Below are 20672 nucleotides of genomic sequence, written 5' to 3'. Positions count from 1 at the left end.
GCAAAAGATTGCTTCGTGACCCCAGGACACTGCAACCGTCATAAAGATGAAGCAGTAAATCACGTAATCATGGGGATGCTGTAAGAGTCATCAGTGTGTAAAATGGTTATGTCATTTTTTCCAGCACTGCTGTAACTTTGGTTACTAAATGAACTGTTTGTAAATCGAGGAATATCCATATACCGTGTTTTCCCGAAAATAAGACATGGTCTTATTTTCTTTTGACCCCCGAAATAAGCGCTTGGCCTTATTTTTGGGGAGGTCTTATTATTTTTGAGGTGCAGGAGGAGATGAGCGTGGTCACCTCATGGCTGCTGCTGTGTTGCAATATTTTTGGGGAGGGCTTATTTTTGGAGGTCTTATTTTAGCACATGCTCTCAAAGGCCCAATTGGGCTTATTATCCGGGAAGGTCTGATTTTCAGGGAAACAAGGTAGTATTTGAGCCCCGAAATACAGTATTTGAACCCCCAGGTAAGAAGCTCTGGCTTGAAATCACTCGTATTTTTTGAAGGTATTTTGGATCTGGGTAGGATTTGATAGTCCAGAATGAGAAGCATTAATTCAAGAGAGAGACAAAAAAATGGACCTTTCACTAAAAGAGGCAGCTGTCAGTTAAATTCTACTACAATAGCAAGAATAGGCTAATATAAATTTAAATAATACGTCCACTTAAATACATAGAAGATTAATGACACAGCAACTAATAGTACTATGAAAAGCCTCCCTTTAAAAAACAACACGTGCACCCTATTTTAAAACTACTGCTCCTCAGTAGTTTTAAATCTCAAAGCCCCTGGCCTTGTCCTTGGTGCTTTCAAACATAATTCAAATAAAATCCCAAAGATGGCAGTCAAATCAAACAGGTTTTCAAAAGCTCAAGTCTCTCAGGGAAGTGGCTCCTAAAAGAAAAAAAAATCTTCTGGTTTTTTGTTTGTTTGTGTGTTTAAATAAAACCTGCAAATAAAGAACAGAAAAGAAGAGATTAAGAGACAGTTGCTTTTCAACGCCAAGAAATTACACATTAAGTCATAACGGGGGGGGGAGGGGGGGCTTGCTACAAACATCACAATTTGTAAAAATGGTTTACACCTTATTGTTATGGTTACGTGTCAGGCTTAGGGCGACGTGCGAATCCGGCAAAATGGCCATCCCTATTCCCCAAATCTGCAATAACCATTTTGGGAAGAAAACACAGGATTCAAAAGTGCATCGAGCCATTGATTTGTGTGAGCAGAGGTGAGCTGCTCCTGGCTTGGCCCAGATCAGCCAAACCGGTAGTAACGGCGGCAGGAGGCTCTGCCCACCCACTGGATGCTTCTGCATATGCGCGGAAGCATCACGCGCACGGGGGAGCGTGCCTGAGCCGGTAGTAAAAAAATTGGCAGCCCACCACTGAAGGAGAAGATAGACAAGGAGGAGGAGGAGGAAGAAAAGTGTAGGGTCCTTGGTGCTCTCTGAGCTTGGTGGTTTTCTTGCAGACGTTTCATTACCCAAACCAGGTAACATCATCAGTGCTAGAAGGGAGTGGGAGAGGAAGAGGAGGAGGAGAAGGAAGAGGAAGTTGAGGAGGACTGTGGAATCCTTGGTGCTCTCTGAACTTGGTGGTTTTCTTGCAGATGTTTCACTACCCAAACTAGGTAACATCATCAATGCTAGAAGGGAGTAAGGTTTGCAGGAGGAGGAAGAGAGGAGGAGGAGGACTGTAGGATCCTCTGTGCTCTCTGAGCTTGGTTGTTTTCTTGCAGACATCATCAGTGCTAATAAGGAGAGGGACATTTGCTCTCATTTCATGTATTAGCAGCTTGCCCTATCAAGTGGGTTGATGCTGTAGACGGCTTTTCACTTCAAAGGACAAACTGCCCTTCAAATCCAATTGTAAGGTTTTGGAAACTGACAAGTGCTTTGCTTGCCAGATGGCTCCATTAGTTTCACTGGATTTGGGCCATTTCTTTGATTTGGAAAAGGGGGCCCCCCTTCCCACACAGGGCCAAGGGAAGATGCAAGGGTTCTTTATTGCAAAAAACATGTATACCTTGGAGTTTTAGGCGAACTCCCGTCCTGCAGTGTTACACCATCTCGTACTGGTTACTTGTGATGGAGCGGGAGAGGCAGCAGGCCAAGAAAATGCCAATCAACTTAACAGAGAAAATGAAAAACAGGATTAACGGGATGGCATCAAGCTAAACATCTGCACAGGTCATCCTCGACTTCGCTTAGTGACTGTTCAAACTTACAACGGCACCTAAACAAGTGACTGATGGATGTTTTTCCTACGGATGACCGTTGCCACGTTCCCAGGTCACGTGATCAAAATTCGGACGCTTGGCAACTGACCCGTACTTATGACGGTTGCAGTGGTCCCCTTTTGCGACCTTCTGGCAAGCAGAGTCAAAGAGGACGCCGGATTCACTTAACAACTGTGTTCCTAGCTTAACCGCTGCATTGATTCACTTAGCAACCGTGGCAAGAAAGGTCGTAAATTGGGGCAAAGCTCACTCAGTAAATGTCTTGTGTTTAACAACAGAAATTATGTACTTTCATATCTGCTCAGGTGATTCTTGTTATTTCAATGACATCAATAACACACTTATGCAAAGATAGCAATAGCAATAGCAGTTAGACTTATATACCGCTTCATAGGGCTTTCAGCCCTCTCTAAGCGGTTTACAGAGTCAGCACATTGCCCCCACAGTCTGGGTCCTCATTTCACCCACCTTGGAACGATGGAAGGCTGAGTCAACCTTGAGCCGGTGAGATCTGAACCGCTGAGCTGCAGATAACAGTCAGCTGAAGTGGCCTGCAGTACTGCACCCTAACCACTGCACTACCTCGGCTCCTCCCAGAGGAAATATTGTAACGTTATACAAATGGTCATTGAAACTGATCATTAAACTCATTTGTACCAATTCCTCTTGAATGGACTTCTAGATCCAACTGCATCAATTATTCGTTTACTCCATAACCAACAAGGGTTTACCACCAAATTGGTCCCAACAACTTCCATACATCTTCAATGAGGCCACATATACATCAAGGTGAGCATCCTCCCTGCTCTCCAAAATTCATTTGGAGGCTGGAAGGCATCAGGTCAAATGTAAGAGGTTCCTGGCCAGGAGCCAGATGTTGTGGCCCGCCAATGGCCAGTGCAGCTGGCAGCAGATTCAGACAGTGAGGAGGTTGGGGAGGATGATGGGCCAGTCTTGGAGTCTGGGGAAGGCTCTGATGAGGGTTCTATGTCGGAGGCAGAGAGAGGGCCAGAGCCGTATGCCAGTTATCAGACATCAGTGAGACAGAGGAACAGCTGGAGCCTGTTCCCAGAGTGCGCATGCAGAGTTGCCAGACGAAGGGAACAGCTAAAGAAGAGGGGTCGACTTGGGAGTAAGGCCAGAGGTGGATGATGAATAGTCCCTTTCAGAGGAAATAAAAAGGGAGCGAAAGGGGAGGGAAGTTTGCAGGAGATAATTAGTTCGCTTAATTGGTTCATGACTCTCTGAGATTCCTTGCCAAGTTTTGCAGATATCGGCCTGGACGCTTTCCAAGCCAGATAAGGTCTGTGACTGTAAATCCTCCCTCGAAAGACTTTTCTGGATGTGAATGAGCAGAATTCACAGTCAATTAATAAAAGGGATTTTTGCCGGGACAAGGAGTTTGTTTCAGGCTCTAAGGAAGCCTCGGCCAGAACACCAGATGTTGGCACTGCTCAAGAAGAAGAAACAAGAGTCTTAACTGAACAGCAGCTGGCCAGGGGTCTCCATATGCCTTTGCTAGCATGATAATCAAATGGAAAGGGGGAGAAAATGCAGGTGTTAGGAGAGAGGAAGGTCCAGCTGCAGGGTTCTTAAGGAAGGCTCACCTGGAAACAAGCAGTGCCGAAGGAGATCCCAGCCACAATGCCCATCTCGGAGTCCATGGTTTGTATCACCAGGCTAAAACAACCCTGCAGAGAGAAACAACAAAAAGGCCTTTTCACAAGGAACCAAAAACACACCCAGTCCATTTCAACCTCGACTTGACTTTAACCTTAATCAAAGACAATGTGCCGAGTTCTTGTGAGATGGGAGGCTTGCAAAGATCCTCCAGGTTGTGTCAATATTTGTGCAGCGCCCTCTGTGCTCCCACCTTGAGTGCAGTGGACTTTGGAAGGAGTAGCAACTCCTTCTCAGCTCAGCAGGAAGTCGGGAGAATAAAGGCCAGCGACCTCCTCCCAATCCAGTGTTTGCATTCCATGCCACACATTCTTTGTTATCTCACATCGGGCTCCTTAACACGATCAGGGACACTCAAAAGTCCCTGTGACTAGAGCTAAACTAATTTCATAAGAGACGGAAGCAATGAAACTAGTGAGGGTGAAGCTCAGGGGAGTTCCAGCTTCCTTCCTTCTACTCAAGGCCATCATGTTCTGCCCTTACAGTTTTGAAACCTCCTTAAAGACTATTGTGGCCCAGCAGGAGCCGTTGGAGCTACCACCAGACTCCGACAGCGAGGGGCCCTATGAGTCGGCTCTGGAGGATGTGGAGGACCCTGGACAGGGTTCCGACTCCAAGCAGGGCACAGAGAGGCTGGTTGGCCACCAGGAGGCACCTGAGCCTTGGACCAGTGGGGAGGAGACAAGGGAGAGTGATCCGGACACCAACAGTGAGTTGTTCCTGAATGCCCGGCACCAAAGAGCTAATAGACGTCAGGAACAGTTGCTCAGTTACAGGAGATAATTGCACTCAGCTGGTGGTCATTAGGCTCCTCTCCAGACTATAAAAGGACAGCTTGTGCACACGTACTTTTTGCAGAAGTCAACACATTAACTAATGTTTGATGAACAGTATTGTGAGCTTGGCAGGCTGGATTGCTGCCCCAGCTTATCTGTGCCGGTTTGCTGCCAAGGACCTGTCTGTCTGTGAATAAATTCCGTAAAGTATCTTTGGCTTGGTGTTTTGATGTGGGACGAGGGGAGTCAGAACAAAGACATATCCTGCCTCCCGGCCTCTTGGAAGTCCAGACCTTCTGTTGTCACCCAAAAGTGCTTTTTCAAGAGGCAACTGGACTTCCTGGTTTTTCTTTTGAAGACACTTCTTGGATGAGAAGCGAAAGGTCTTTGGAAAAAAACCAGAAGGTCCAATTGCCTCTTGAAAAAGCACCTTTGGGAACAACCATGACCTGGATGACTGAGAATCTCCATGGACCTCTTGTTGGCCCAAGCAAAGCCTAACTGCTGTGGCCTGTCGGCCCCTCCAGCAGCCAAATCAGAGGAGGAGGAGGTGTGGGAGGCAGAGTTAGCATTAAGAACCTGAGAGCTCCGAGGGGAAAGAGGGAATGGAGCTGGCAGAGAGACAGACAGAGGCGGAGCCTGGGCTGTCCATCAGCCCTCAGGTGAGGAGGCAGCTGATGAGGAAGACGAACAACAGCTGGGTCCAGTGCCTGACAACGCGGATGCACAGAAGGCGGAGGAGAGGAGAGCAGTGGAAATCTATGGGCCGGTCCTTGGGACGGAAGAGCCACCGCTGTTAGCTAAGCCCCACCCTAGCTGTGGGGATAAAAGGCAGAGGGCAGAAGGGAATAGAAGTGAATTTGTCTTCCGGGTGGCCAGATTTGTCAGCCTGAGAGAGAAACTTTTTGCCGGGGCTGCCGGCACTCCTAATAAAGGAATCATTGATTTAACTACCGAGGATTTGCCATGTTTGGGAGCCAGGTCAGGCACTAATGTTGCCTTATGACACAGCACCAGTTAAGCCATCCATGGCGGCTTATCAATAAACCCCGTTAAGACAAGCCATGTCTTTGTGCAAGAGAGGGCACCTTCGTTGCAACCCAGGACAAAAGGTCATGGTGTGAATGGAAGAGACAAAGGTGGCAATTCCTCACCTTGTTTCTTTCATTGAAAACTTGCTTAACTTTGTGAGTGGCTTCACCTAGTTAATTTCATTTTTTTTTTTAAAAAAAAGCTACCATTAAGCAGCTTGCCAGAAAACCAACATTTGGAAGAATCAGCCTCCGTTCCAGATTTCCAGATTCTAAAGCAGGCATCGGCAACCCACAGCTCTTTCACCCCTCCGCTGCGGCTCCCCGTTGCCCTGTCACGGTAGAGGGATGAAAGTGCTGCCTTCCAGTTGCCTTGGTGGCAACGGGTGGAGCTTCCGTGCGGGAGCAAATTGCCCCCGTCCTTGTCTTTGTGTGGCAACAGGCTTCCCCCTCTCGTCATGGTACATTTGCTGTTGCCACCAGCAAATAGGGCTGGGAGAGGACGGCAGGGGCGGATCTTGCGGGGTGGGGGGCCACCCCCGAAGCCTGGCCTTCCTCCTCCCTCGTTGACGGGGCCAAGAGAAAGAAGGGGGCGGCCTGGGGAAGCGCTCTCCTCCCCCGGCAAGCGCCGCGCATAAAGGGGGCGCAGCTGGAGAGGGGTGTCATGTGACTGTGTGGGAGTGAGTCGCAAGGGTGAAATTCAGCAGGTTCTGGAGAATGGGTAGAGCGGAAATTTTGAGTAGTTCGGAGAACTGGCAAATAAGACCTCTGGCTGGCCCCAGGGTGGGGTGAGAATGGGGATTTTGCAGTATCTTTCCCCTGCCACACCCACCATGCCACGCCCACAGAACTGGAAGTGAAGAAAATTTGAATTTCACCCGAGTGAGTGACGTCAGGTTGGCCACACCCGCCCAAGTTTTGTGGTTCCCGGTGCTTTGTTTTCTGTGGGAAACGGGTCCAAATGGCTCTTTAGGCGTTTAAGGTTGCAGAGCCCTGTTCTAGAGAAACCCAGAAAGGACTTACACGCTCATAAACTTTGCCTCCTGCTATAGTGGCGTTCTTCAAGTCACTCTCTGTACAGTTCTCCAAAGGTTTGCAGCAGCTGGTGGGAATGCCTTTTTCTTTGAAGTAGTCGCTCGTTTTCCAGTCCGTGAAATTCTCTACGCCACAGCAGTGCAACTGTACAAAACCAAGAGAGCACGAGATGACCAAGCAGAACATGCAAACTATGCTTCTCAGAAACAGAACAGCCCAATGTCCGAATCGCCGATTGCAAAATTTCCCAAAAAGGGCTCTAACTTAGAAAGGGATATTTCCTACATCTGGCTTGGAAGTGTCCCGTGTTAACCTCAAACATCCTTTGGGAATATTATTTAGAATAACATAGCCCTTAGACTTATATACCGCTTGATAATGCTTTTATAGCCCCCTCTAAGCGGTTTTACAGAGTCGACCTCTTGCCCACAAACAATCTGGGTCCTCATTTTACCTACCTCGGAAGGATGGAAGGCTGAATCAACCTTGAGCCTGGTGAGATTTGGACTGCCAAATTGCGGGCAGCAGAAGTAGCCTGCAATACTACACTCTAACCACTGCACCACCGCAGCTCTTAGAATAAATAGCCCATTTCAGGGTCTGAAGTTAAATAATGGTACATCTTGCATGCATTCTACATTCAAGCATAGTACCTCGATTGAGTGAGTGGTATTTGCATTTTATATAGATAGATAACTGTTGTGGCCCAGCAGGAGCCATTGGAGCTGCCGACAGACTCCGATAGTGAGGGACCCTATGAGTAGGCTCTGGAAGATGTGGAGACTCCGAGCAGGGACCAGAGAGGCTGGTTGGCCACCAGGAGGTGCCTGAGGCATGGAGCAGCGGTGAAAGCTAAAGGGAGTTTATCCCTGACGTCAGGCACTGGAGCAGTGGTGAAGACGTCAGGCCCTGGAGGAGTGGGGAGGAGCAAAGGGAGTTGGTCCCGGACGCCAGGCAGAGAAGGGTGGAGAAGCGCAGGCAACAACTATGGAGACATAGAAGATAATCAGGCCCAGGTGGTTGTGATTAGGCTCCTTCCAAGAGAGTATATAGGAAGAGATTTTGGGAGGAGACCTTTTGCAGGACACAACTGTTTTACTAAAGCTGGAGAAGCTCTTGTGTGTATCTCTTATCTGTGGGAGTCTGGGTTGCTGCCAAAGTCTTGTCTGTGAGTAATTACTGTGAATAAAGCGTGGCTAATAGTAACCTTGTTTCGGCGTGACTCACCGTACGGTGGCGGGTCAGAACAGATAACAAACCATAAGTATATAAGTTATAACAAACACAGAGAAAAATAGAAGGTTTCCACTCACTGTTTTCTGGATGTCATCGATTGCTTTGCTAGGATCGTCTCTGGTCCCATTGTAACGCTTCACAGCATTTTCATAGTTTTTCTTAAAATTATCCTTTATCTTTAAGGAAAGGGAGAAAGTTTCATTGTGCAGGTGAGGCTGTCACCTGATCAAAAGACATCTTCAGCCATTTGAATGAGTTAAAAGTAAGGGGAGATGCAGAGGAATGAAAAGGCCCGACAACGTATCAGAATGGTAGATTCTTAGAAAAGTCTTTGCCGAAATAGAAAAATGCCACTTTTACAATAGGGTTCAAATTAGAGGTGACAATTTTCTATCGGTTTCAACTTTGTGTTCAATTGTATTTTTTTAAATACAATTGAGAATCTGCCCATACTTTTTTTACAGCAAAAATGCCAAAGCAGATGTTTCCAAATGCATTTCAGCACATAAAAAGCCATAGTATCAGGCCTGCAGTTATATCCCTTTTAAGATCTTTGGCTTGCCACACTCTCTCTTATTTCATTACGCTGTTTCATTAGTGTAGTAGTTGGAAGGGGGGAATAGAAAGGAGTAGAATTGTGGAATGTGCTGTTGTCATTCTTTTCTAGAAGCCCAAGGTCATCTTTTGTCTCCGCACCTCTACACCTGACCGGAACCAGCTGGGTGGAGATGCCAACGTGGAAGAAGAAGATTGGACCATGTGATGGATTTGTGGGTGTGTGGAGAAGATCATGAACTTTCAGCTGGGTGGGAATCCTAGGTAACTTCCAGAACTGGGATTCCACAGATGTGCCAAGATGTCCGATTTATTAAATTGGAACTTTAAGGATCGTTTTGCCTTGGACTCTGATTTAATTCTGCATGATACTTGGAACGCTGACACATACATAGTTGATGCTAAAAACATAAAGAATTTAGAATTGGAAGGATTTACATTATCATCCACATTCTGGTATGCACTCAAACAGCTTCTACACACAACGCCATCCTAAAAGTGCTGTGCAAAACTTACCATCACATGACAGGCTCATTTGGAAAAACATGTCAATGTTTTATAGAACGTAAGAGAAACTTTGGGCTACTTAAGAGCAGTGTTATACACACTCCTATCCCCAAAGACATTTACTATGAAATTATACACCACCTTGATCCAGCTAGACCAGGGGTGTCAAACTCAAGGCCCACGGGGCCAGCCTGGAAATATCAAAGGACCAGTCTGTGGGGCCTCTAACAGCCCAAACTGACCGCGTGAGGCCCTCACACAACCTGTTTTCAGCCACCCCAGCCTTCCCAGCCAAAAACAGGCCGCATGGAGGCTCTCCAATGGCCCGTTTTCAGCTGGTAAAGTGCTGCAGGAGGCCATCCAGGCTGAGAACGGGACACAAGGGGGGCCACACGCGGCCTCCAAATGCCCTGTTTTGGCCGGCAGGGTGCTGCAGGAAGTGTCCGTTCTGTCTTCCCCCTCCCCACCACCCGCCCCGCTGGCCCGCAGAAGAGAACAACAATTCTGATCCGGCCCTCAAGGAAGTTTGACATCCCTGAGCTAGACTCTAGAACCGTGATGGAGAACCTATGTCAAGCGTCCCACAGGTGGCACGTGGAGCCATATTTGCTGGAACGCCAGCCATCTGCTCCGGTGCGCACCAACTGATTTTGCACCCTTCCGGAAGGCCGGGGGACACCGTTCTCAACCTTCCTCAGGCTCCGGAGGCTTTCCTGAAGCAGGGGAGGGCGAAAAACAGCCCCAACAGCCCAACTGGAAGTTCGGAAATGGTCCATTTCTGGCTTCTGGAGACCCTCCAGGGGGCTGGGGGAGGCCGTTTTCACCCTCCCCAGGCTTCAAGAAAGCCTCCGGAGCCTGGGGAGGGGTTGTGTTCGCATGCGCAGGGAGGGAGGTGTGCATGCGCTGATGCCCGGGAGGATTTAATTGGTGTTGGCATGCGCGGGCGATAGAAAAAGTTTCAGCATCACTGCTCTAGAAGGATAAATGAGTGGAATTTATTAGGAAACAGTGTTTAAGATATGGAGATCGGATTTGAATGAAATGACCTTTACTGGAAGGATTTTTCAGGAATCCTTAGTGTTTGGAAAGCTCCGGTCTTCAAGGAAAACAAAACAAGATTCTTCGGCAAACTTCCTGAGGAAAAAATAACAGGAAGTTCCATTTTTACCCCAGTAAAACGGGGAAATTATCGAAGACACAGGACGCACCTCATGTCTGAAGACAAAACCCAGAATGGCAGCCACCAGCACCACAAGGAAGATGAGGGTTAAGAACATGGCATACTGTGGACAGAAAACAGGAATGAAGAACATCAAAATGATCCTCAATGTTGCTGCACAAGAATAAACAATTTAATCAATCAGAATACAGCTGGAAGGGACCTTGGAAGTCTTGTAGGCCAGCCCCCTGCTCAAGCAGAAGACCCTATAGACTTATACACTGCTTCACAGGGCTCTATGGCCCTCTCTAAGCGGTTTACCAAGTCAGCCCCAACAATCAGTGTCCTCATTTCACTCACTCAGATGGAAGGCTGAGTCAACCTTGAGCCGGTGGGAATCAAACTGCTGGCAGTGGGCAGAGTTAGTCTGCAATACTGCATTTCTAACCACTGGGAAGGAAGGAAGGAAGGAAGGAAGGTAGCCATAGCACTTAGACTTATATACCGCTTTACACTACACTGTTTACAGTGTCAGCATCTTGCCCCCAACAATTTGAATCCTCATTTTACCCACTCAGATGGAAGGCTGAGTCACCCTTGAGCCGGTGGGAATCGAATTGCTGGCAGTGGGCAGAGTTAGTCTGCAATACTGCATTATAACCACTGGGAGGGAAGGAAGGAAGGAAGGAAGGAGGGAGAGAGAGAGGGAGAGAAGGAAGGGAGGGAGGGAGGGAGGGAGGGAAGGTAGCCATAGAAGGAAGGAAGGAAGGAAGGAAGGAAGGAAGGAAGGAAGGAAGGAAGGAAGGAAGGAAGGAGGAAGGGAGGGAGGGAGAGAAGGAAGGAAAGGAGGGAGGGAGAGAGGGAGGGAAAGAAGGTAGCCATAGAAGGAAGGAAGGAGGGAGGGAGGGAGAGAAGGAAGGGAGGGAGGGAGAGAAGGAAGGAAGGGAGGGAGGGAAGGAAGGTAGCCATAGAAGGAAGGAAGGAAGGAAGGAAGATAGCCATAGCACTTAAGACTTATATACAGCTTTACACTACACTGTTTACTGTGTCAGCATCTTGCCCCCAACAATCTGAATCCTCATTTTACTGACCTCAGAAGGATGGAAGGCTGAGTCAACTTTGAGCCTGGTAAGATTCAAACTGCCGACAGCCGGCAGTCACGAGAAGTAGCCTGCAGTACTGCATTCTAACCACTGCGCCACCCCGCCACCACTAACATGCCTGTGTCTTAACTTTTACCTGGGCTGAGATTGCAAATCCCAACCACTCCCTTGCAGTTCAGCCAAAAAGCTATTTGAAACAATTACCAGCTTCAGCATCCATGTGCTTCCGCGACAGGTGGCAAAACATCCGAAGGTGCCAAGCAGAGCGACCACCAATCCTGCCCCGATCAGGACGTACGGAACATTGCTGGCCTTCTCGTTCAGCAGGAAGAAGTAGACTTCCAGGCTCACCTTGGCCCAAATGCCAACGCCTAGGAGGACGATGCCAGTGAACTGGAAAGGTAGGAGAAACGCACGTGTGAGTCAAAAGGGAACCATTTCTGGAGATGTTTCCCTGCAAACAAGCTGTTCCTCTTAACCAGAATTCTCCGCGATACTGCGCTGCCCTTGCGATTGATGCAGATCGGCTCTGCTTCGACCCGAGTTCAAAGCGGTCAACCACCGTCTTTTTTGGCTCTGCAACCCAACAAGACAGACACAGACTTCAATGGATAATTAGAACTGCAGAAAAAGGTTCCACCACAAATGCGCGCACAACAAAAGCGCGCCTGACTAAACCGCGGTGTCTAAAGCGCGGTGACAAAACCGCGCGACGAATTAGCGACTAATTAGTCCTAAAGCGCGCCGACAAAAGCACACCGACAGAAGCGCGCTGTAACGTAACCCTCAACCTAACCCTAAACCTAACTGTAAATCTTACATTAAATGAAATCGCGCTTCTGTCGGCGCGCTGTTGTCAGTGCGCTGTTGTCGGCGCGCTTTTGAAATCGTGGTTTTAGCGCCGCGGTGTTGTCGGCGCGCTTTTGACGTTTGCGCTTTTGACGGGTCACGCAGAAAAAACCAATGGCTGCCAACCTGCTTTCCATTGAGGACCCGTACACTGCACGAGCCAAAAAGAGGGCTGAGAAAGTAACTACAGACCCCTCGCATCCTGGACATGAATTGTTTCAACTCCTACCCTCAAAATGACATTCTAGAGCATTACACACCAGAACAACTGGACAAAAGTTTTTTCCCAAATGCCATCACTCTGCTAAACAACTAATTCCCACGATACTGTCAAATTATTTACTAAGACTGCACTACTATTCTTCTTCTCATTCTTCCTATTACCTATCTCCTTCTACTTATCTAATGATTATCTGCTGATAATCCAGGATGGTCTTTCCTCCCAAAACTATGGAGCCCATCATCTTGCCTAGGATTCAGAAAGAGGTTGTACTCCTCTTTCTAAACTCATCAACTTTTTAAAAGTTTTTGGCCAACTATGTTCCCCATCCTATAGGAAGCATACAACTGAATTGTGCAATTATTCAACCAAACCAAGGATTTAACCAGCCTCTATGAAGCTTGTATCTTCCAATTTATATTGTTTTGTTTACTAGTACGATTTGATAGCTTATTAGTAACCTATGACTATCAATAAGTGTTGTATCTTTTAATTCTTGATGAATGTATTTTATTCTCCTTATGTACACTGAGAGCATACATACCGAAGACAAATTCCTTGTGTCCAATCACACTTAGATTCTATTCTATTCCATTCCATTCTTTACTTTCCTATTCTATTCTATTCTACTCTACTCCATTCTATTCCATTCCATTCTTTACTTTCCTATTCTATTCTATTCTACTCCATTCTATTCTATTCCATTCTTTACTTTCCTATTCTATTCTATTCTTTACTTTCCTATTCTATTCTATTCTACTCCATTCTATTCGATTCCATTCCATTCTTTACTTTCCTATTCTATTCTATTCTATTCTACTCTACTCCATTCTATTCCATTCCATTCTTTACTTTCCTATTCTATTCTATTCTACTCCATTCTATTCTATTCCATTCTTTACTTTCCTATTCTATTCTATTCTTTACTTTCCTATTCTATTCTATTCTACTCCATTCTATTCGATTCCATTCCATTCTTTACTTTCCTATTCTATTCTACTCTACTCAATTCTATTCGATTCCATTCCATTCTTTACTCTCCTATTCTATTCTACTCTACTCTACTCCATTCTATTCCATTCTTTACTTCCCTATTCTATTCTATTCTACTCCATTCTATTCTATTCCATTCTTTATTTTCCTATTCTATTCTACTCTACTCTACTCCATTCTATTCCATTCTTTACTTTCCTATTCTATTCTACTCTACTCAATTCTATTCGATTCCATTCCATACTTTCCTATTCTATTCTATTCTACTCCATTCTATTCTATTCCATTCCATATTTTCCTATTCTATTCTACTCTACTTTACTCTACTCCATTCCATTCTTTACTTTCCTATTCTATTCTACTCTACTCAATTCTATTCGATTCCATTCCATTCTTTACTTTCCTATTCTATTCTACTGTACTCTACTCCATTCTATTTGATTCCATTCTTTACTTTCCTATTCTATTCTACTCCATTCTATTCTATTCTATTCTTTACTTTCCTATTCTATTCTATTCTCCTCCATTCTATTCGATTCCATTTCATTCTTTATTTTCCTATTCTATTCTACTCTACTCCATTCTATTCGATTCCATTCCATTCTTTACTTTCCTATTCTATTCTACTCCATTCCATTCCATTCTTTACTTTCCTATTCTATTCTACTCTACGCCATTCTATTCTATTCTGTTCTTTGTTTTCTCTTTTACTTCCCATACAACAGTGTGTCGTATCCCAGGATTTTTGTTCATTCTACAACCAGCTTCCACCAAGTCCTTCAAAAGCAAGCCCTTGGGGATTCCCCCCACCCCAATCCCGCTTCCCCGCCTACCCCCATTCCCATGTATACAGATCCCCTTCCATTTCTCTTCTGTGGAACGTGACTAAGAAAGAGGACAGTGCTTTGCATTCAAAAGACCAACTCTGCTACTCCCTGGGGGAAAAAAGCCACACTCACCTGAATCCAAAGCCTGGAGCAGCAATGTTGAAAGGAAAGGACATGATTACTGACTGCATTCCACACATTGCCATTCACCAAAAAAAAAAAAACAAAAAAAAACAGCAAAGCAAACTGGCAACTTTAAAAAAAAAATGAGAAAAATAGAAAGACGTAAAACCTTTGACTGGGCACCTATCAGAGAGTGTCCCTATTCCTTACTATGTTCTCAGAGCTCAGCCCTTTCCTTGGATAAGGTTAGAATAAAATAACAGTTGGAAGGGACCTTGGAGGTCTTCTAGTCCAACCCTCTGCCCAGGCAGGAAACCCTATACCATTTCAGACAAATGGCTATCCAAAATCTTCTTAAAGATTTCCAGTGTTGGGGCATTCACAACTTCTAGAGGCAAGCTGTTCCACTGGTTAATTGTTCTCACTGTCAGGGAATTTCTCCTTAGTTCTAAGTTGCTTCTCTCCTTGATTAGTTTCCATCCATTGATTCTTGTCCTACCCTCTGGTGCCTTGGAGAATAGTTTGACTTCCTCTTCTTTGTGGCAACCCCTGAGATATTGGAACACTGCTATCATGTCTCCCCTAGTCCTTCTTTTCATTAAACTAGAAATACCCAGTTCCTGCAACCGTTCCTCATGTGTTTTAGCCTCCAGTCCCCTAATTATCTTTGTTGCTCTTCTCTGCACTCTTTCTAGAATCTCCACATCTTTTCTACATAATGGCAATCAAAACCTGATGCCGTGTTCCAAGTGTGGCCTTACCAAGGCATTATAAAGTGGTATTATCACTTCACATGATCTTGATTCTATCCCTCTGTTTATGCAGCCTAGAACTGTGTTGGCTTTTTGGGCAGCTGCTGCCCACGGCTGGCTCCCCCTTGTCAAAGCGATGATGTTATTATTTGTTTATTAAGCATAGGGAGGACTTTTGACGGTTGGTGAAAACTCTCTAAAATATTATTTCAATGTGTCCTATTTGGACATGGGCGGGTGTTGACAGACAGCGGGATGCTGTGCTCTTTTTTGGGGTGTCTTTCATCAGGCTGTGTCACATCCCCAAGAAATATCTTTATTGCTGATCGAAGAAGAGGCAGGGAAAGAAAGAAGATAGACATTCCTTTGAGAAGTGAGACAGTGTGAATTTCCCTTCTCTGCCCTGAATGTCTTAGAGACCCAACTTTTTCCCCCGATTACTTGCATATGGATTATTCTTTATACTATTTATGTTGCTTGTATCGTTTGTCATGGATTGCACTAGTGAAGCTAAAGCCAATTTTGTTGTATACATAATGTACAATGACAATAAAGGCTATACTATAGAAGAGGAAGTTCCTTCTTGCCGGGAGAATTCGTACCAGTCTCTCCCTTGTGTTCAGTTTATGAAGCTTTCCGCAACTTTTCAAGGTTCCAACAATTCTGGATTGTCTCAGGCACGAGGGCAGAGGGGAAAAATAAGAGGCTGAACTTGGAACTCTGATTACTCCCAGATTATCTCATCAGTAGATAGAGAACTAAAAAAAACACCACCACCTTCACTCAGGGTTAAACCACCTTTCCTCTATTTTTTTTGTTTCTGATTGGAAATAATTTTCCAACTTCAAAGTTGGCAGGACAAAGGAAGGTCTGAGGCTACAACTGAGTGTTCATACTCTTTGTTTAAGTCAGGGGTAGTCAACCTTTTTATACCTACCGCCCACTTTTGTATCTCTGTTAGTAGTACAATTTTCTAACCGCCCACCAGTTCCATATTAATGGTGATTTATAAAGTAGGGAAGTAACTTTACTTTGAAAAATTTATAAAACAGAGTTATAGCAAACCCCTACTGCCCCCCATGAAAGCTGCAACACCCACTAGTGGGCAGTAGGGACCAGGTTGACTGCCACTGGTTTAAGTCATGACTCCCGAGACCACAAGCAGTGGATTCTGTTCCCACAACTTAGGGGCGTGCATAAGCGCACCAGCGTGCCTAATGTCCCTGTCCTACTGTTCCCATTTATTTGCCCCCATTTCCTGTGTTCGTATTCATGTTTATTCCTATCCGTGTTATCTCGCACATGAACGACAAACCAAATAAGCAAATAAATAAACTTCCAAGTGTTAAGGTTGAACACCACAAACTGATAAGCGTGGCAGGGAAATGCAAAGTACAATAATGGGAAGGACAGACCTTCGTCCAAGCAACATCAGATTCAGAGTTCAACGCAAAGAAAAACCTGTTGACTGCAATATTCCCATCGCATGCACTGCCTAAGCAAATAAGCTCACCCCTGGCGGAGGGATTCTGGGAATTAAAGTCTTTGCATGGGACTTTGCATATCCCAAACTGTGGGATACAGAACTACTGTGCATTCTTTGTTGTTGTTGTTGTTGTTGTTGTTTGCACCTTGTGCAAACAAGCCAATGCCCAGGTTGCCTCCAAGGCAAGTGGGACCAGAAGCCCCATGAGTGGCTGGGCTACACATGATGGGGCATGTAGTCCCCCCCCACACACACACACTTTTCTTTGCAAAAAGCGCCCCTTCCCTTTGCAAAAGTGTTTGGGGGTGGGAAGGAGAGAAAGGCAAAGGCGGACCCCTTGCCTTGCTCCTTTGTGTCTAGGGCAGGGGTCCCCAAACTTGGGCACTTTTAAGACTTGTGGACTTCAACTCCCAGCATTCTCCAGGCGGAGAATGCTGGGAGTTGAAGTCCACAAGTCTTAAAGTGGCCAGGTTTGAAGACCTCTGCGTGTCCAGGGCGAGGGGGAGGGACCCCTCTTCCCCGCCCCCCCCATTGTTCCTTTAGACCCTTCCTCACCCAGAAGACGAAGGTGTAGATGAGGAGGACGCTCTTCAGGCAGGTGATGACCGGCTTGGTCTGCAGCCTCCGCGATGGGGATGCCATTACGCCGAGCCCGGACTCCGCCGCTCGTCCAGACCAAGCCAGTCTCCCGACTGTCTGGACGGAACGAGCCGAGCCTTTCCGGAAAACGCCGAAATACAGAGAGGTGGGGGGGTGGGCGTCTTCTCCCGGCCAATCGCAAATCCGGGCGGACCTGCCGAGCCTGTCCGGGATTTGCCGAAACACGGAAACACCCCTCCACCCCGTAGCCGACGCCGATGCAACACCCGACGCTAGCCGAGGGCTTTTCCGGACGATCCCGAACCCAATCGGAACCCAACCGAGCATTTCCGAGCTATCCCGAAAGTAGGCAGGCGCTTCCTTCGGCTTTTTCCGACGTCTCGCCTCCTCCCCCCCCCCCATGTGATTTCAGCAGCTGCAGGGGCTAATTTTGCAAAGAAAGCTTTGCTTGCACCGTCAGATGGCGCCCGTCCACCAGCAGCGACGGATTTAAGAGTTTTAAGAGAGTTGGAAGGGACCCTGAAGGTCATCTAGTCCAACCCCCTGCCCAAGCAGGAGACCCTACATCGTTTTTGACAGGTGGCACTTTAAAAAAAGATCAAAGTGGGCTCAGGAACCCCTGAGGGAGACAAGATTTCTCCCCCCCCCTCCATGGTTTTGCATCCACAGCTGCAAAAAATCTGTAGAAAATTTTCAGTCTGGACTTTCTTGGGTTTTTTCCCCCTTTTTTTGAAGACGTTTCGCTTTTCATCCCAGAAGCTTCTTCAACTCTGACTTCCATTCCCCACTATCCCGAAGAAGCTTCTGGGATGACAAGCGAAACGTCTTCAAAAAACATAACAACCAAGAATGTCCAGTTGCCCCCTGAAAAAGCACCTTTGGGACAGCTGCAAGAAAATCCCTCACGGGATGAAAGGCGAAATCCAGCCTCTTCCACTGCTGAATCCAGGCTATTCCTGTTGAACAGGAAGTTGTGAGTTCGATCCTAGGTAGAGGCAGATGTGGGGGTCTCCTGCTTGGGCAGGGGGTTGGACTAGATGACCTGCAAGGTTCCTTCCAACTCTGTTAATCTGAATGTCGGCAAAAATCCAGCTCTTCCTTTAAAATGTTAAAAAAATCCCGACCTGATTCCCCAGCACTTTTTGCAATTATTCGTCTCCTGGCCAGTCTTGTTTATTTTATTCTTGACTAGATCATCTTACAGTAGTCTGGGCTACTTGTTTGTTTATTGTTTTTAGCTGGTTTTCCGGTAGTTGTTTTTCCTTGTGGTTTTGTACGCTGTCCAGAATGAGTTGGGCAGCCAAATACTTTTAAATAAACAAGCGAGCGAGCAAATAAATAAAGATTTCCGCCCGGGCTTCCTATCTTCCCTCTGCCTCTTAAGAGTTGGAGGCAATGGCTTCATCGCAGAATAACAGAGTGGGAAGGGACTGTGGGAAGTTATCATCCAGCCCTCTCCCAGAAAAATGAAATATCCTAGGAAATATTGAAAAGACAGAATATTTCTCTGGATGTGAAAAGAAACATGTTTTAAAAGACAGAATAGTTCCCTATAGCTTTCTGCCCATCCCCAGCTAATGGGCCATTAAGATGGCTAGCCCACTTTACATAATAAAGACTTCTCCTCACTGCAGCTGTAGGGGGAAGGGATATTACTCAACTGATCACAAGGCATCTGAGAACTCATCACAGCCTAGAGAGTAGCCCCCTGCATGGCACCATGGGAGTTTGATAACCAGTCAGAATACATTTCTTACACAGGAACAGGAAACAGAGAGGTGGGACTAAACAGGGTATAAAAAGCCTAGCAAGCCCCCTCTTCAGCCCTTCTCTTCTTCTCCATCAACATTGAAGCATGTGATCACCTTTTCTGTTCAGGGCTCAAGCCATGTGGCCCTGTCCAACAATAAACCATCTTTCCAAGCAGCCTCCATGTCTCCAGTGTCTTCTTCCCCACTTGGAGCTGAACCCAGAAGGACATTTCTTTCAACAGGACCTTAGAGGTCTTTTAATCCAACCCGCTGCCCAAACAGAAGACTCCATTCTAGACCAGTGTTTCTCAACCTTGGCAACTTGAAGATGTCCGGACTTCAACTCCCAGAATTCCCCGGCCAGCATGCGCTGGGAGTTGAAGTCCGGACATCTTCAAGTTGCCAAGGTTGAGAAACACTGGTCTAGACAAATGGTTGTCCAGTGTCTTCTTAAAAAAAAGACTTATAGACTGGGTGAAAGCAGGTTTAATAGCAGTAACTGAGCGGGATCTTGGAGTCTTAGTGGACAACCAATTAAATATGAACCGACAGTGTTCAGCAGCAGCCAAAAAAGCCAATGCAATCCTAAATTGCTTTAACAGAAGGATCCAGTCAAGATCACATAACGTACTAATACTACTCTATAAAGCCTTAGTAAGACCACACCTGCATCCAGTTTTGGTCCCTATGCTGTAAAAAAGTGTGGCACGACAAAACCGCGGTCCACTAAAGCGCGCCCGATTAAAGCACGTACCTGACGTCATCAGCAGCGCGACAAATACGACCGTGGAGAAAAAAGGGCGCTTTAAAAAGCGCTTTTAAAGCAAGCCGATTCATGTAAAGGTAAGGGTTAGGTTTAGGGTTACGTTAAGGATTAAGGTTAGGTTTAGGGTTATGTTAAGCGTTAGGGTTAGGTTAAGGGTTAGCATTAGGTTTAGCGTTAGGTTAAGGGTTAGGTTTAGGGTTAGGTTAAGGGTTAGGTTTAGGGTTAGGTTAAGGGTTAGGTTTAGGGTTAGGTTTAGGGTTAGGTTAAGGGTTAGGGTTAGGTTTAGGGTTAGGTTTGGGGGGGTTAAGGTAAGGTTTTCGCGTTAATTTTAACTTTACCGCTCACAGCGTGATGTTTTCGTCGCACTGTGATGACGTCACGTACGCGCTTTCGTCAAGCGCGCTTTAGTCTACCGCGGTTTTGTGGTGGAACCGTAAAAAAGACGTTGAGACTTTCGAAAGAGTGCAGAGAAGAGCAACCAGGATGATTAGGGCAGTGTTTTTCAACCTATTTTGTGCAAAGGCACACTTTTTTCATGAAAAAAATCACAAGGCACACCACCATTAGAACATGTTAAAAAAAATTAACTCTGTGCCTATATTGACTATATATAAAGTGTTTTTCCCACGGCACACCTTACACTATGTCACGGCACACTAGTGTGCCACGGCACAGTGGTTGAAAAACACTGGATTAGGGGACTGGAGGCTAAAACATACGCAGGAACTGGGCATGGCTAGTCTAATGAAGAGAAGGACCAGGGGAGACAGGATAGCAGTCTTTCAATATTTGAGGGGCTGCCACAGATAGCAGGGGGTCAAGCTATTTTCCTGAAGTCCAGACAAGGAATAATGAATGGAAACTGAACAAGGAAAGATTCAACCTAAAAATAAGGAGAAATTTTCTGAACAATCAACCAATGTAACAAGTTGCCTTTGGAAGTTGTAGGAGCTTCATCGCTGGAGGCTTTCAAGGA

At 46.1% G+C, this 20672-nt stretch overlaps 1 protein-coding gene across 1 annotated transcript; it reads right to left on the bottom strand.

Annotated features, from left to right (window-relative positions):
- Nucleotides 1-403: 403 nt before the first annotated feature.
- TSPAN6 (tetraspanin 6) lies at nt 404-17264 on the bottom strand. The gene is made up of 8 exons (XM_032228412.1): nt 17135-17264; nt 11534-11722; nt 10276-10350; nt 8083-8181; nt 6758-6913; nt 3855-3938; nt 2034-2136; nt 404-955 (listed from the first exon to the last, which is right to left on the bottom strand). Exons 1-7 carry the CDS (start codon nt 17219-17221, stop codon nt 2068-2070), a joined length of 759 nt encoding a protein of 252 aa, XP_032084303.1. The 5' UTR covers nt 17222-17264; the 3' UTR covers nt 404-955; nt 2034-2067.
- Nucleotides 17265-20672: the final 3408 nt, after the last annotated feature.

This window comes from Thamnophis elegans, chromosome 12 (assembly GCF_009769535.1).
Source record: "Thamnophis elegans isolate rThaEle1 chromosome 12, rThaEle1.pri, whole genome shotgun sequence".
Classification (NCBI taxonomy): domain Eukaryota; kingdom Metazoa; phylum Chordata; class Lepidosauria; order Squamata; family Colubridae; genus Thamnophis; species Thamnophis elegans.
This window is presented reverse-complemented; position numbering and strand designations above follow the sequence as displayed.

Excerpts from the sequence above, each read along its gene's own strand:
- TSPAN6 (XM_032228412.1), bottom strand. The coding sequence starts at position 17,221 with ATGGCATCCCCATCGCGGAGGCTGCAGACCAAGCCGGTCATCACCTGC. Across the intron at positions 6,914-8,082 it reads TCGATGACATCCAGAAAACA|TTGCACTGCTGTGGCGTAGA; the intron begins GTGAGTGGAAAC and ends GGTTTTGTACAG. Across the intron at positions 2,137-3,854 it reads TCGGCACTGCTTGTTTCCAG|TTGATTGGCATTTTCTTGGC; the intron begins GTGAGCCTTCCT and ends TTCTCTGTTAAG.